Raw genomic sequence first — 17445 nt, forward strand, 5'->3', positions numbered from 1 at the left:
TATCATAATAAAAGTAATGACTCTTCGTAGCATAAAAAATTTATAATTACTATCAAAGAATAACAATAAAATAATCTTTCATGATTCATAAACTAAAGTTAATTCCTGTGTTAGATTTAACTTTTATGAAATTAACAAAGTGACATTTGAAAATAAAATGAAAATAAGTTTGTGAAAGTTAAATTTTATAAGGCTGAGATAATTTCCTACCATGTCAATAAAAATCTAAAAATATAAATGATTTTCTCACTTTTTTTTCCCACTTAAATATTATTGGAGGCAATATTTTATTTATTGTCACTATTAATTATCATAACCAAAGTAATGACTCTTAATAACATAAAATTTTATAATTACAATAAAAGGATATCAATAAAATAATATTTCACGATTCATAAATTAAAACTCATTAGGAATATATATTAGATTTAACTTTTATGAAATTAACAAAGTGATATTTGAAAATAAAATGAAAATATATAGGCATATAAAACTTAAAATTCCTATCATGTAAGGATATTAATTGTAAGATAAATATAAAGTTCAGAGAATAAGTATGTTAACTGGGTGTTAAAAATAATACATACTTCATGATCAATTATACAATGACCCTTAATATTATATAAAATAGTGAGTATTTTAATATACGATATTAAATTTTATTAAAACATGTGTGATCAAGTAACTTTTATGTTACAAGCAATCTCAACAATGAGTTTATTGATGTAACTATGACATTTACTTAATTATATGTACTTAGTTGTGTTATTTATTACTATTATATCATATATGAATTTTGCAATTGCAACTTATTTATTTGATTTGTGTTAAATAACCTACCATTATATTTTATATTTAATGGTAATATATTTTGGAAGATTTATTTAAAAAAAATTATCACATTTCAAATTTAAAGGAGGATTGAAAAATAATTTTAAATAAAATATGATATTTAAGTGAAATTGTTTCAAACTCTAAGGATGGTCATAGTTATTTTACAAAATTCTCTACCCCTTACACGTTTGTTAACCGTTTACCATTTTTTTTTTACTACAAATATTGTGTACCATTGATTAAATCCAATGGTACACAATTAAAAATATTATTGATGCTGTAAAAAAATTACAGCATCATAGAGGAACCCTTAATAAAAATAAAAAGAAAGGTAGAGCAAAGACACGTCCAACGGGGCTGAAATTCGACCGGAAGCGAATAAGGCCCAACTTCCACGTAGGCCTAAACTCAGCCTGCAATTGAGTTTTCAATTTTGTACTAAATATTTGTTGCGATTAATAATTAATTGAAATAAAGAAAACAAAACACTCTTAAACAAATAGCAAATTATTAACGTAACGAGTAAATATGTCAACGAATTAATGATTTTGCCCCGATCGGATGATGAATTGGTTTGTTAAGAGGTGAATATGAAGATATTATGAAGCGGGTTTTGTTCGGTGAATTCTCAACTTTAGCACGGGACCCATTGCATTCAACTCATTCGCTTTCCCTGTCTCGCTGAATAATTTATTCAAGTCCTTCACTAAGGCTAATTAAGAAAGCTCCTAAGAAGAAGAGCGGAGGAGCAATGGATGGAGGTATGTGAGGGGCCGAAAGGGCCAAAATTGCACTATCCAAGATGCACTACACTCGAGCTGACTGCGAGTCCCTGCCTGAGTGGAAGCTTGATCTTTTGCTTCAAGATTATAGCCTAACACTACCACTCGTTGGAAATGTCGACCAGAAGAGTATGTTTGCCATCGAAGCTTTTCTTATGGCCTAATTAATTAATTCATATTCTCTTTGCTATTTATTTTATTCTGCTACCGCCTACAATAATCCTTATTAGTGTTAACGACATCGCAGTAAGGCCTAACTACGGCCCAAGAAAAGGAAGCGTCACTCGAAAGTGCATGATTAGACTTAACCAAGGCCCATCAAAAGTAACATAAAAAAAATAGTATTTAATGCTCACATACCGCGCACGTTAGCGCTAACCGGATAATTCAAGTTTGATCAGGCACACGCTCGTCAGTGAGTGTGATTCAGTCAGTGTTCACGCTTCAGTCTTCACCGTATATAAATGTCATCATAATTCCCGGGATTCAGATATCTCATCTCGTATATTTCCCTCTCTTATTACCTTTTCAAAAAGCACCAACACCACAGCTAGAGTAGATTCTTTCGTCTCGCATTTTCTTCCATCCAAAAACCCTAATTTAATTTTTCATTCGGGATAAATTGAAAAAAAAAAATGCCGAGAGAAATTATCACTCTGCAGGTGGGGCAATGCGGGAATCAGATCGGAATGGAGTTCTGGAAACAACTCTGCCTCGAACACGGCATCAGCAAAGAAGGCATTCTCGAAGACTTCGCTACTCAGGTCCTTTCTCTTCTCTCTCTCTCTCTCTCTTTTTTCATTTTCCATTGTTTGCTTTTCTTTTAAAGTTTTCTTCCACGCATGCGCGCGCGCGCAAGGGCTTGCTATTTAGTTGCCGTGGGAACTGTCAATAACTAATTACACGATGGATTCTCATTTAATTGAAAGATGTTTGTTTGGTTTTACTTGTTTCCTCTGATAATTTTCATTTTTCATTTTGACAAATTTGTTTTTAGCAAATTTTATGTGAAAATTTGATTAATGTGAATTATGTTAGGGTTTTTCTTAGGTTGTTATTGATTAATGAGACTGTTAGATTAACCTGGAATTCTCATTTTCGCCTAGTAAATGCTTGGCTGCTACAAATACATATGAATGAATTCAATTTCGATCTATGTAACTTTCATGTTCACCGTTTTTTAGCTTTCTATTCCTGTTGTGGTGTGATACCATCATGGGATCTAATTTCCTGGGATCAAGGCTTGGTTCTGTTGGGTTATAGAATTCTTCAAGAAGTTCTTTGTTGGCTTTTATCTCAAGTGACAGCACTGATTACAATGGCCAGTCATTTAAGAAATGTAGGGATACAGGATTGACCCCATATAGTTTTAAGTCATAACAAACACTGAGATTGTGGATAAATTGAGTCTGCAAATCTTATTCAGGTTTAGCTACAGATAACGATTTGTCAATGTTTACTCTTTCTGCTATATTTGACAAATGGAGGGCTGGTATTCATCCATCTCATCATTATTGCTGTGGCAGGGAGGTGACAGGAAAGATGTATTTTTCTATCAAGCTGATGATCAGCATTATATTCCCCGAGCTTTACTGATAGATTTGGAGCCGAGAGTGATAAATGGAATTCAAAATAGTGAGTATAGAAATCTCTACAATCATGAGAACATCTTTGTTTCTGATCATGGTGGGGGTGCCGGAAATAATTGGGCCAGCGGATATCATCAGGTATTCTACTTGTCATTCATACTATGACATACTTTCTTTGAGTCAATGTCAATAAGCAAAGAATTCTTGCATATCCTGTCAAGAATTGAATGTAGATTTCTTTGATGTCTACCTTAACATTATGCACTACAGAACACATAAACGGTCACTCCATCTGTTGATTATTGTTAACGATTTTTCTTTCTAAATTATCATAAATGAATGCATATAATTGTGGTTCATATTGTGGGCCTTCATGTGGGCCATATTTTGAAATGATTGAATGGGGACGCAAATGTGAATTTTCTACAACATTGAAGTTTAATAGAAGTTTCCAGACCAGTCTGCTTGTTCATGCGGATAGTTGTGATAAATTGAAGGCTATAGTGAGTTGGAGGTTGTAATTGGTCCTGTGTCTAGAAGCAGTACTAATCTTTATAAATTGCTGATAATTTTGGAAGAGCTACTCATGATGCAACATCCAATTGAAAACTTAACCCTTTTTTTGCCCATTCCTTAAACCTTGTAAGGAAATAATTTAGACAATCAAGTGGGTGGTTTGCTATTTTCCTGGATGGCATGTTAAAATTACACGAATTTCTTGTTAGTTAATTGGAAGTGACCTTTTTGGTTATGAGATATCACTTAATTATTCAGGAGTTGTAATTTGTGTTTGTGTCTCAACAGGGGAAAGGTGTTGAAGAGGATATCATGGATATGATTGATAGAGAAGCTGATGGAAGCGATAGTCTTGAGGGATTTGTTCTATGCCATTCAATTGCTGGAGGAACAGGCTCAGGTCTCTTTACCTTTCATCACCTTGTTCCTGTATATTAAAATTTTTGAAGTTTTTTTAAGTGAAATATTTCACTCATGAATTTAATTGAAGTTTACTGTTTGGTTATATGAATCTTATTTGGATGAATCCATAAGTACTCTGGAAAACAAAAAGACAAATAAAATGACCGCTCAGTAGGGGCAGATGAACTATGCAGGTTGATATTTGCAGCTTTGAATTTCCAAAATTTTGATTTATTGTCTACATAGTTTACCATTGCTAATAATAGTATATATTTGATGACTTATGTACATCATTCTTGATTTTGAGTGTCTCTTCATCATGCATTGAAGGTATGGGTTCATATTTGTTGGAGACTTTAAATGATCGCTATAGCAAAAAGCTGGTTCAGACATACAGTGTATTTCCGAACCAGATGGAGACAAGTGATGTGGTGGTCCAACCGTACAACTCTCTCTTGACACTCAAGCGACTGACCCTAAATGCTGATTGTGTTGTTGTTCTTGACAATACTGCACTGAATCGAATTGCTGTGGAGCGCCTACATCTGCAAAATCCTACATTTGCTCAAACTAATTCATTGGTTTCCACTGTAATGTCTGCAAGCACAACCACATTGAGGTATCCAGGATACATGAATAATGACTTGGTTGGTCTTCTTGCCTCTTTAATTCCAACGCCGAGATGCCATTTTCTCATGACAGGATACACACCCCTAACTGTGGAACGTCAAGTAAGTTTTGAACATCCTGTTGTCTGCATCTGCACCTTTGCAGAAATTTGTATTTTTATGCATTTAATTTTTTTCGGTTGATTGTGTGGGTTATAGAAAAGTTTCAGTCAACTATTATTCTGCATTCCAAGATTTGACTGGAGTCTAAGAAACTCTCTACTTCTTTTTATTCAGTGGAGGATTGATATGTGTTATAAAGATGACCTAATGCAATAATTTTCACTTACAGTGAAGAAATATCATGTACTCAAATAAAAAGAAAAAAAAAAGTATTATCACATCAAGTTATTTCACTTTCAATCTTCAATAGTACCAAATTGTTATTCTACAGCCCAGGGTCCAACTTGAAGCTTGGGCTATTACATTTTAGAGGAGCTGCTTGACCAATTAAATCTCCAAAGTTCAGCAATTTATGAAATGGAAGCTGAAAGAGTGTAGCAGGATTGGTTCTGATGGAGTTGTTACTCTTTTTAGTATCATATAATTATTTTTTATATCTTATTCTTTCAAATTGGGTTTTGCATTTGTTGCCCTTAAAAGAGGAGGCTTTTAGCTGCAGTCTGATGCAAGTATATTCTCCTTGGCAGGCTAATGTGATCCGTAAAACTACTGTACTAGATGTTATGAGAAGACTGCTGCAGGTGAGAAACTTTTTCTAAAACTAATTCAATAAAGTGAAGATAGGCATTCTTCTGACCACTTTTTCTTCAGACCAAAAATATCATGGTTTCTTCTTACGCTCGTACAAAAGAAGCTAGTCAGGCTAAGTACATTTCTATATTGAATATCATTCAAGGAGAGGTGGACCCTACTCAGGTAATTTTATCATATATTGTTCATGTGGTTGCTATTACTTTTTCTTTTTTCTGGTTTGAAGATATATTATTCGGGCTTATGAGTGAACAAGCTACCTAGTTTCTTATCTTTGGCCTTTAAAACTTGGGAAATTATGCTCTTTGGTTTTTTTTATATGTTGCCTCTATGGCACCCGTTAAAAGTATATTTTTCTCCCTGGTTTGTTAAAGGGGCAAGTGTTACAGTGGTGGCAGATCATTTATATTGACCTAGGTTCAATTTGATTGAAACTTTACATCATGGTGTAATTGTACACACTATTATAGAGCTGATTGAAGATGGTAATGTTATTGGGCTATTTTTCTCTCTGTTATATTTTTTGGAACTTTTTGTAAAATGTTAGACTACTTTAATTCATCTTGCTTGTTTGAACTGCAATTGCCTTACAATAAACTCAAGGGGATTGCATTGATTTGCTGATTTGCTCTTTTGTCAGGTGCATGAAAGTTTACAGAGGATTCGTGAAAGAAAGCTTGTCAACTTTATTGAGTGGGGCCCTGCAAGTATTCAGGTCCTCTCCATTGAATTAGCAATCTTCTGGTCTTCATTCTTTTGACTTGAACTTGTGGCTCAATGCTGGGTTTAATATGACTTTTGCTGTTTGAGTTCCTTTTGTAGGTTGCTCTCTCTAGAAAGTCGCCATACGTTCAAACTGCACATAGGGTAGGATTTCATATCTTGTCTTTATTCACTATTTTTCATCCTTTCTAATGGTATACAATCATTTTGAATCTTACTGGGGATATCAACCTTTTTTGACTATAAACATATATGTTGTATTTGTAAGGTTAGTGGTCTCATGCTGGCAAGCCATACTAGTATCAGGCATCTCTTCAGCAAATGTTTGAGCCAATATGAGAAGTTGCGAAAAAAGCAAGCCTTTCTTGACAACTACCGAAAGTTTCCAATGTTTGCTGTAAGTTTCCAGCTTCACTACTGACATGATCAAATTCTGCTATGATTTGACAATTTTGCATATACCATCGGAATAATAAATTATTTTCCTCTCTTGTTATATATGCATTTACGCGTATGTTGTTTGATCATAAGATATTATTGTATTTGAATAAAATGTACGTCTCTATTTGAGGAATCAATTTTATACATCTGATAAATGTTCTAATAAATTGGGCACAGATTGTACTGTTCTCCTCATACCTTATTGACATAGGCCCTTTATGAATAATAGTCACTTAAGCTTGTGCTAGTTTTATCGACTGCTTGTGTTACATTTGCATATTATTTTGATGAAATATCAAACATTGGCAGGACAATGATCTTTCAGAATTTGATGAATCAAGGGACATAATTGAGAGCTTGGTTGATGAATATAAGGCTTGTGAATCCCCAGATTACATCAAATGGGGAATGGAGGTTTGTGATATGGCCCTGATGTCTTATGCCCTTAGTTCCTTGTGGATCTTACTGATTTACTTGATGATTTTATACAGGATCCTGACCACATTCTAACAGGAGAAGGCAATGCCACTGGATCAGTGGATCCAAACTTAGCAGTGTGAATAAACCAGGTAAGCTAAAATTGCATTATCCTTGAAAATTAGGAGTCTATGTTCTACGTTGCATGTATGTGCATGCCAAGCTTATATAACTGGCTCTGCTTGTAGTGGGGTACTTTTCAGAGGACAATTTTTATTGTTATACTGTCCAATAACTGGCCAAAAACCTGAGGAAAAGATTTATCCACTAAATGGTTAAATGTCATGTTCTTCTAATAGGTTACTGCATTAGATGATTGTATAATCAGTTAGAGCATCAATATATCGCATCTCAAAAATTTCTAGTAGTACAACTATAGTTGTGGATTCAATTTTTTTGCCCTTAAATAATCATTAGAAAGCTAAATTCCTGCACCAATGGCTCTCAACACTTACCAATGGGTTACAGCGACCATCCTTTTGTAGCTCTTTCTTTATATTTTACTTGAAGCTTTGGCATTGCAAGTGCTAGTGAAATCTTTGTATGTATTCTTTTAGAAGCTACTGAAGTAGCCTTAATGTTATAATTGCAAGGTTTGAATTCCCACAGTGTTTTCTCCATGGTTCACTCATGTAGATGTAGTATTATCTGATTTCCTTGGGGAAGCTTCTTCCCCCACCCACCCCTCCCCTTTTGAGTCAGAGAGTTGACTATCTTCAATTTTGTGACTATCTTCGATTTTGCTCACTACAGGATGTAGCCTTTTGGTGAAAGCATGCTGGAAGGAGAATTGTAATTAAACATGGGTGTTTGTATTTGAAGTTGTTCCTGTTGTGTGGAACGTTGAGTGATCTATAGTGCATTCAAGTTTTGGGTGTTTTTGTTTCAACTGATATTTATTGATACCCAAGTCTGAGAAATGCAGAATGTCACTGTTTTCATCAGATTGCCTTTGTTTTCCCCTAAAATCTAAAGAAATCCAGGCAGCACAGCTGGAGCCAGAATTTCAAAATTTCTGGCGTGGATTGACCTCTTCTTACAACTGATGGCTGATATGTTTCTCGTTTTCCTTATTCTATTGATGTATTATTTAATTCTTGGTCAGGATTTTGCATCATCTAAATATTTTTGAGAAAATTCTGTCATGCTACCATACTTCCCATGTGCCCTATTGTCGTCATTCGTTAGAGCAAAACATAGCATGTGGTGCATTGTGCGTACCACATGTTTTTTAGTCTCATTTATGATTGTGTTGACTGTCTTCTTCTTACTCAGTATCCTTTTGATATCATTATAATTATACAAGTTTCTCTGTTCTCTGAGTTTTAGACCCCATATTACTGAGAGCCCCTAAGAAATTGAGTTTTGAATCCCAGGTCACCTCTAGGCTGCCCCTATCAAATTGCTTATACCGAAAAACAATTTCGTGGTTTGAGAGATCGGATTAAAATATGTATAAAACATGGTTCTTTTATTTGTTTGATAGCCTGTGGCAACTGTAGTCTGCTGCGGGGCAACTCATATTCTTAGTACAAAGCATTTTGGATTTTAATTTATAATTTTGGCATTAGAAAAGATAATGATTACGACATGTAACGGTTAGGAACGGTCGTGATGAGACCGGCAATACAAGCTGTAATCGATTGTCGTAGGTGACTTAACTTCTAGGACAGATAAGAAAAGAGCAAAGAATTTCTGTTCCTTGTGTTACGTTTGTTAGTAAGACGTGGAATGCTACTGCTCCCCTAATTCTCCTTGACTGCGGTTATAGGTACAAATTGTGTGCAATAAAAAATCAAACTAATTTGAAGAAATTGAAATATTTGTAAACATGTTTTTAGTGCCTAGAGGAATCAAATACCTCCTAATACAATTATTTAATTGCTAAATAAAATGTTTCAGTTTACCATTATTGACATTGATACTAGTTTAAACACTAGTTTACGGAACTAAAGATTAGGAGAACAATAGACTCCAAAATCCCTAGAATTATATAAATACGATAATTACGATAATAATTTAAAAGAGATAAAAATAACCTAACATTTATTTTGTAAATGTTTATTTTTTAGAAGACCACATCAACTGCATGGTCACAATTTTGTATGGTAAGAGAAGAGAATTTACAAAAATTGAATTTAAAATAAAAAATTGGTTTTAAATTTTTTTTCGTGGCACTTATTCTATAACTTGTTACACATCATACCTTATATTATTTAGGATGGAAAGATGGTTGTTTGTCAATCATTACTTTATTTCGCCAACCACATGCCTTCATTTACTTTTTTTTTTTTTAAAATGTGCAATTAGCTCCGCAAGACCACAATGGATTCATCGAAGTCTCGAATCAGTTGTGGTGTCCAGATAATAATACTCGTAAACGCATGAGAGGCATCTTGTAACAACTTTAAAAACAATGAAATTAGCCGTTAAATCCGTTATAATTTTGAATGGTAGGTGGGGCACGTTCGCAGGAAAAAGAATTGGGTGACAACTTGGCTGACAGTCTGTAGCCGAATGAAGCTTTAGTTTTAGTAGGGAGTCACATGGCCTTCTTGTCGTATAATCAACCATCACTAACCTCAATCTAAGTGGACCCCGACGCAAGCACAAATCAAATTACAATTATACCCTTGATCGATTGCTGGATTTCTCTATATCTCATCCTCATCATCAGCTCTCTCTCTCTCTCTCTTCTTCCATTTCCAGCCTTATTTAAAAAGAGAGAAACTACTGCTACAAATTAAATCACCGATCCCCGCATTCGCATTCTCTCTCGCAAATTCGAACCTTTGGCTGTTGTTCCTCTCTTAAGTCACAATATTACTGGAATTCGTCGGAAAAAAAGAAATATTAAAAGAGAGAAGAGTCAAGAAAAATGGAGGTTATTACATCAAGAGTATTTGTCTGCTTCTTGGCACTTTTGGGTCTTATACTCGCCATAGCCTCTCCTGCAGTTGAAGCCCAATCTCCTGCGACTGCTCCTGCTCCTGCCCCTTCTAGCGATGGTAGGTTTTCTTCCCTTAGAATCAATTTAAATCTGCCTTTTTGGTTATTTTTTCTTTCCGGGATGATTACCGAGTTTGTATTGTTGTTCAGGAACATCAATCGACCAAGGGATCGCGTACTTGCTCATGCTGGTGGCTCTGCTTCTTACATACCTCATCCACCCACTAGACGCATCTTCCTCTTACAGCTTCTTTTAAATTATTTTCTTCTTCTTCTTCTTCTTCTCAATCTTAGAATTCTTAGAAGTTGGGGCTGGATGATGGGGCTATGTATGTCCGTATAAATTGGTAGTGCGGGAAGAATTTTTTATTTTTATTTTTATTTTTCTCTTTCTTGTGTGTGATTCTTGGATCTTATTATTGTTATTGGTGTGTGTATTTATCTCGAGCATTTCATCCAGCCGCGAGGTGGATTCTTTTGCTTTCTTGTGCCTTGGTAGTAATTTTACCTTGTTAATCTGCTGCCTAATAAATACCACCAAAGAATATTGAACAGCAAACCAAAATTCCTTCTTGCACATTAAAATCCAAATTGAAACGCCATCTCACATTAAAAAACAGAGATGAAATGAAATACAAGCTGGTGATGCCAAAAAAAAAAAAAAGTATAAAAGAGATTAACTTTCTACCATACGTACCATGTACCCATATAGCCGTAGAAGGCAAAACTCAATTGAAACTCCCTTATCTAACATCCATGGTCCATGGCTTACTCTCTACATTGATGGAATTTGAAGGTAACTTTCTTTCAAAGAAGACAAAGGCACTGAAAAAATCTCTCTCATTCGAAGAGAGGAAATGGCCTTCACCAAAAAAAGGGGAAAAAAAAAATTCTCTCAAAGAAGCTTCCACTTGGTCAGCCTTGAAAATGGAATGAATTGAAGATTGTGGGTGTGGTGGACGGTCTGTTGTATCCTTCCTCTTGATCAAGGTGTCTAGGATGCAGAATATGATCTGTTTTAATCCTGTTTTATCCTTCAGCTAGATTAAGGTATCTATAATGCATAATATAATACGTTTTATCCTTCAGCTTGAGTAATGTGTCTGTAATGCCGAATATCGAATAAAATTTTCAGCCGGCAATATCAACTTATGCCTTTCAATTATTGAGTTGGTGTCTTTGATATAAAGCATACTTGACAACCTCATAGAAGGAGACTACAATGCCAACAGATGGACCGGCACGAGCAACACGGGGCCCTACTCCTGTAAACAATCCTTTCATTCCTCCATCCCTGTTCCAGGGGAAATTTTGGGGTCATGAAGGTCAATTGGAGCAAATATTCTTGAAAGCAAAACATCAATATAGTCTAAGAATCATTTTGACATTCTTCGGCTGGTAATATAAAATACAAAATGAAAACTAATAAGAGTGCTACCCACCTCCAGATTTCCATCAATGTTTGCCTTGTAGTCATATTTAATGCCCTAGTAGGATCCTTCTGAAGATGGCAAAAGGAAAACTGTATTAAGAACCAAAACAATTAAAGGAACCAAGGAAATAATCACTGAGAGTCAATTCAGCCATTCCAATTCCTTAATTGTGCTCCCCTTTATAGCTGAAGTTGGTTGGTCCAATGTTCTCATTGCTATCTCTAGTGACAATTTAATTTCCATCAAGGTATTTTGGTCAATGAAAACAGACAAATATAAATGATGTCAATACAAAGGTAACAGTTCAATTTACTACTACCTAAGATTCCCTGTCCATGCACAAAAGAAAGACATTCCACCTTTGAAGGTACTGCCTCAGTCAAGTTTTTGACACAATCAATGCGCATTCAGACAGATATGATGGTTGCTTAAAAAAATAAAAAATAAAAAAATCCTCCCCGAGGTACCAAAGTTTTTCCTTTTTTCAATTTCATTTTGCCTGTCACAGAACAATTTTTTCTAGTTGTGGGGAATCAAGGGCGGCACAAAATCCTAACAGAAAAGATTAGATCCATGTCAGTGAAGCTTGGTTCTGAGAAACAACCTCTATTTGATGTCGTGTCCTAGAAACATCCAAGGGACATGTAGCTGCAGCTGCAATGCTCCCTGCGACAAAACCACCAGTGAAGTTTGCCCCCAGGATACTGGTAACCCTGGCATCATCACCCACCAGGGAAAGAATACTTCTCCTGATCTACACAAATGAAAATAGGAAAATAGCATAAGTTTGACATCTCCCAAAGGGTAACATAAAGATGTCAATGTTTGAAAATTAAGATATATCTTGTAACTTCTCGAGAGAATAAAATCTCACTGGCTCAAGGGTTGACCAACAGATAGCAGAGAAGGGAACATCACGAGCAAGCTGTGCTCCAACACCAGTCCACAAGATCCGGTAGTTTTGTACTGTTAAAAAGGATGTGTTCGCAATGATATCAAAAAGGGCATCTGAGAACTAATGTAGTTAAATTTTTGAGATTATTCATCAAGCTCAATCAGTTCACAATACATTACCAGATAATTGCATATGCTCATTCAACATCAACTGAAAACCAAATTTAAGAGAGCAAGGACAATACTTTCTATTATCCATTCCAAACATAGCCAACTTACACTTTTGAGAGCTATTTCGGCTCTTGAGCGGGTTGACAACACCAACAAGTGTCTTCCACACTCCTGGAGGCTTCACACCAGACTGTGTTTCAGTGAATGCCTAAAATGCATAGAAAATCAGAAGAATAACATTTCATTAAAAAATATTAAAAATAAATAATCATATTAAAAGAGATAAATGTGCCTTCATGCATAGTCAAGGACGTAACTAATAGAACACACTCATGAAAATGGATAGTGAATGCCTCAGGAGTATTTTATCTAAGGAGTAATGGATGCCAATTTTTTTCTGTATAGCAATGCCACCAGTCCTTTATAGTAAATACTACTAGTATTCCTACAATTTTGTCCCATAAAATTGAGTGTAAATGGTCAAGTAAGAAGGCAGAACCACCAGTAGAATCTCACATCAATATCCTACAATTGGATAGAGTATTCAATTTCCGAATACCTATGCTACACTCTACTCCCAATGTGGATTTTATGAGATAATTGAACAACCAAGATGGTCCACTGCTATCAATAAGACATCAAAATCAAGCAGACAAATCAGCTACAATCTTGTACTTCATGGTCATATTGGGTAAGAAACAAGAAAAATATATAAATATACCTGCATCCGTGTCCTTGCCAATTCGATGGGGTAACAACTAATACATGCTAACGAACGTGCAACAGACCCAGCAACTAGGGGGACATATGGTGTCAACATTGGAGCATTGCCAGTGGTGAAATTTTCCATCAAATTGCGAAAACCGTCATAACAAGGAAGGTAAATTCCCACCTGAAAAAAGTAATTAACAGAAAAAAATAAAAAAGAAAAGATAATCATCAGAATGAAAAACAATTTCAATGCCACACTGATGTATGGGATGAAATATTTGAAGAAACACAAGCAATTTATGTACAGGAGAGACTTACTGTTGGCACAGACAATGCTAAACTTGCATAAGTGCCTCTCCATAGTCGGGCAAATCCCTCCTGCACATGTTTAGCTCTTATGAAACCATTGATATTAATGATCAAAATTTAAGATTCACCAACATTAGCACCAAGCAATCTATTTATTGAAGGCATACAAAATCTCTTTCCATAATATATGTAATCACACTGCAAGTAAAATGCAGTACATTAAAATGCCATCAGTTGACTTGTTCTAAACAATGTCTATAAGACATTCTTTACAAATCCCAGTTCTTATGGAGTTATTTTGCCCATGGATCAAATCACTTTAGGACTGGAAAAATGACGTCATCTAAATAGGAAATCAGGAGTATTAACATGTAATTCCGATTGAATTTAGTTTTTCTTCTTCATAATTTTCCAGTGAACTATAACAACTGCTTTCTAGGATCTCTTTCTTCTTTGGAGATACAATACTTTACAAAGACCCAATATAAAACTCTTTAGGATAAAAATAGTCCTAGGAAAGCTTTTCTCCACAGATGTAAACTATACACTTTTGGAAAACTTCAATTCTTTTTATCAGATATATGTGCAATTTATTCATAAAGTCCTTGTATCCACCAACCTGGCGTACGACTTTGTAGAAAAGATCCAGTGTTCCTTTATATCGATTACATTCTGGAGCTGGTTCTGTGCCTGGAACTGCACATGTGCATGATGGAGAATTTCTCATATCTGAAAGCATCTGCAGAAACAATTTGAAAGACAGTACTCATCACAAGATCATATAACATAGAGCAGTAAGAATAGTAATGTCTATGCATAACGATCATAACAGAAAAGAGAATTCATCTATCAAATTTGTCATTCCAACCCTCTCAAAATACTAACTGAAGGAGAGGAGGAGACAAATTTAACAAAAGCAAACCAAGGGGGAAAACCAGAGGGAAGCAAAACAGATGACATGCATTTTTAAAACATTTGGATTCATTCTCTCAACAAGTTATCTAACACTTAATACATTTAGTACCTACAGAAGTTAGACGGTGGCCAGAGCTTAGACCACAATAGCAATTGATGAAATTTCATAATGTAAAATACCACTCAGTTTTGGTAAGACTGTTATGTGTGCTCAATATAAGTCATTTTGATATCAGGACACGAAGATTTTTTTCTTGATATGGCTATTCATGTACAGAGAAGATACCCCACTTTCTCTAATATCAATGTTTCAAGCATTTTCTTTCCTCTTAAGATACCATTTCGGATAGTGTAGAATGCAAAGTAAAGAATCCCAAAAAGGGCAGCTCACATACCATGTTACTTTCAAAAGATGCTGTACGACATAGACCCTCATAAGGGACGCCAGCAGCCTGGGCTTGCAACCTTGTCTGAAGATGAAGGCAGGACATCTATTAGCTTTTTAGCTTCATCATGAAATCTCAAAAGATGAAGCAATGTGAAGACTAGGATTTCTGAAAAAAGTTAAACTGGAGAAGAGATAGAGGATCCATGCAACAAGCATAACTCAAATTTAGAAAATAATTGGGCGACTTTAGCCCACGTTTAAAATATTTATAATAATTAGTAAAAGAATCGTGAAAAGTAGCTAAATAAAGAAAATTTAATTTTTCAATCTTTTTGCTTCCTTTTCTTTCATTCTCTGAAAGAATCATAGCTTTTCAAGGACTGAGAATAATGACACAACATTTGGATTCTATTCTTGAGATAGAGAGAAACAATAATTAACATCTATCCACAATACGATTCTCAAAAGTAGTAATAATACTAACAATAATAAAAAATAATGAAAATGACAATTAAAGGGAAGAAAAATTTCGATATAACAGAGCAAAATTAGCAATGAATAAGTTAAATAAAGAAAAAATGAAATGAAAATTTAGGTGGAGTAGAGTCATTACAAAACCTTAGCGACATCGAGAGGATTAACAATAACGGCAGAAACGATAGCAGCGCCGGCAGCAGAGAAAGCCCTTTCTGCAAACCCCAAACTGAAATCATTTATGGCTTCTGAATGCCGTAAAGCTTCCTCTTTAGACGAAGTCTCTGATGATACTGTCACAGACGAAACGCTTCCCTCCAAATCAACCCTAGTCGCCGCCGCCGCGCTCATCCATGAAGGCACACTCACCCTTGAGCCCACCACCATTCCCCTCTTGTTTACTTGTAAAATTCCAAACAATTTGCATATACCAAAACAGCAGAACTCGAAATGCGAATCAAAAGAAACAATAAGGTAGTGAGGTTTGTAATCCTTTGAACATTAGTTTTTTTTTTTTTTTTTAAAGTCAAATTTTGGTTGGTTTTAGTATATTCTATCTATCTAGGTCTTTCCAATTAATTTGCATGGGAAAGAAAGAAAGAAAGAGGAGGGCCTAAAGCGATTGGTGCGGTGCGGTGGCGTGTAAGTGATGGCGCCAAGTAACTGATCGTTGTCTGACGTGTACTTCTCGAATAAAGACTCATCCCGAGAGAACATGAACTTGACACGCAAATTTTGCACATTCTGTTGTTGTATTGGATAATAAACAAAATAATTTAGTATTTATTTATTAAATACGATATATTAGAGGTGATACTTGACCTTTTAATTTATCTTACTAGTCTCCTCTTCTTAATTAATATTACTTATATTATAACTATCTTCATTAAAAATAAAAATAATTCAATATTAAATATTTTTCTTCACTCCCAATATTTCAATAGATTAATTTCTTATCTTTTTTATTGATTAAAAATTTAAATCAAATATAACTCTTACTTGAATCCCGAATGTTGAAATTAAATAAAATTTTAGATTATCATACAAAGTAAAAACAGTATCATTAATAACAATGAAACTCACCATTTATTCATAAAATTTAACAAAATCCAATACTAAAACTCATCATATGTTAGTTGATGTGATTTGATTAATGGTAGAGAAGATAGATGGTGGTGGTGATGAACTTGTTAATAAAGACAAGTAATGAGGTTGATGGTTATGCTAGAGAGAGCGAGGAGGGTTGGGGCAGAGAGAGAATATAATAAAATAAAAACTAATTTTTTATTATAATAAGGTAATTATGAAAAGTAATCAAATAAATTGAAAGTCAATGACTGTGAGATAATTGGAGGGTGTCAAATATCATTAGAGTAGAACTTTTAACACCAATAAAATACCCCTAAATAATTCTTAGACGAGAAATTATCATTCGTATATCTTAAATTTGCGTTTTTATAAAAAAAAATACTACAACAGTTTAAGGGTGTATCAATCGTCCACCTTAAATTGACAAAAGTTATCTGTCGACCACTAAACCGTTAGATGTCGTTTGAAAGTTAACGGAACTATAATGAATTAACGATTTTACCCTTGAAAATTATCACTTGTATACCCTTAAAATCTCTTATGATCACTTATATACCTTTAAATTGTCACTTGTATCATATGAAAAGACAAAATTACCCTTATGACGTCATCATATTTAACTGGCAACTAACGGTTTGGTGGATGACATATACAGTTTGTCAACTTAGGATGGATGACTGATATACCCTAAAAGCGTTGTAGTAAATTTGATAACGGAATAAACTAAATGTATACGATTGATAATTTCCCTTCTTATAATACCCTTTTTGAATTATATTTTCTTTCCAAAATAGCCCAGGTTTAATTTATAAAATATCAATCCATAATTAAAATCAAACATTTTGTCATTAAATTTCATGTAGAAAAAGTATTTCTTTTAAGTTTTTAATTTATAACTGCACGCACATCCTAAAATCTTAAATTATTTTTTTGTTACATAATTTCTAATTTCATAATTCTAAATTC

General features: G+C 34.4%; 2 protein-coding genes and 1 long non-coding RNA gene across 5 annotated transcripts; 2 read left to right on the forward strand and 1 right to left on the reverse strand.

Annotated features, from left to right (window-relative positions):
- The first annotated feature begins 1987 nt into the window (after positions 1-1987).
- LOC127901078 (tubulin gamma-1 chain) lies at positions 1988-8188 on the forward strand. The gene is made up of 12 exons (XM_052437092.1): positions 1988-2380; positions 3143-3343; positions 4010-4121; positions 4454-4854; positions 5442-5495; positions 5566-5670; positions 6146-6220; positions 6328-6372; positions 6497-6625; positions 6979-7083; positions 7161-7238; positions 7900-8188. The coding sequence occupies exons 1-11, from the start codon at positions 2252-2254 to the stop codon at positions 7227-7229; spliced, it is 1425 nt and encodes a 474-aa protein (XP_052293052.1). The 5' UTR covers positions 1988-2251; the 3' UTR covers positions 7230-7238; positions 7900-8188.
- A 1461-nt stretch (positions 8189-9649) lies between these two features.
- LOC102610033 (uncharacterized) lies at positions 9650-10578 on the forward strand. The gene is made up of 2 exons (XR_008053121.1): positions 9650-10154; positions 10246-10578. It is a non-coding gene; the product is annotated as an uncharacterized LOC102610033 (long non-coding RNA).
- A 64-nt stretch (positions 10579-10642) lies between these two features.
- Positions 10643-16031, reverse strand: LOC102609718 (mitochondrial carrier protein MTM1). 3 transcript variants are annotated; one of them, XM_006491169.4, is made up of 10 exons: positions 15535-16023; positions 14924-14998; positions 14233-14352; positions 13623-13682; positions 13315-13485; positions 12702-12801; positions 12403-12494; positions 12133-12282; positions 11538-11596; positions 10643-11389 (listed from the first exon to the last, which is right to left on the reverse strand). In XM_006491169.4, exons 1-10 carry the CDS (start codon positions 15775-15777, stop codon positions 11254-11256), a joined length of 1206 nt encoding a protein of 401 aa, XP_006491232.1. In that variant the 5' UTR covers positions 15778-16023; the 3' UTR covers positions 10643-11253. The 3 variants fall into 3 exon arrangements, with proteins under 3 accessions (XP_006491232.1, XP_052293054.1, XP_052293053.1); XM_052437094.1 differs by having other exon boundaries at positions 15530-15677; XM_052437093.1 differs by lacking the exon at positions 13623-13682 and having other exon boundaries at positions 15535-16031.
- Between the last annotated feature and the right edge of the window lie 1414 nt (positions 16032-17445).

Source organism: Citrus sinensis, chromosome 3 (genome assembly GCF_022201045.2).
Source record: "Citrus sinensis cultivar Valencia sweet orange chromosome 3, DVS_A1.0, whole genome shotgun sequence".
In the NCBI taxonomy this organism is placed as follows: domain Eukaryota; kingdom Viridiplantae; phylum Streptophyta; class Magnoliopsida; order Sapindales; family Rutaceae; genus Citrus; species Citrus sinensis.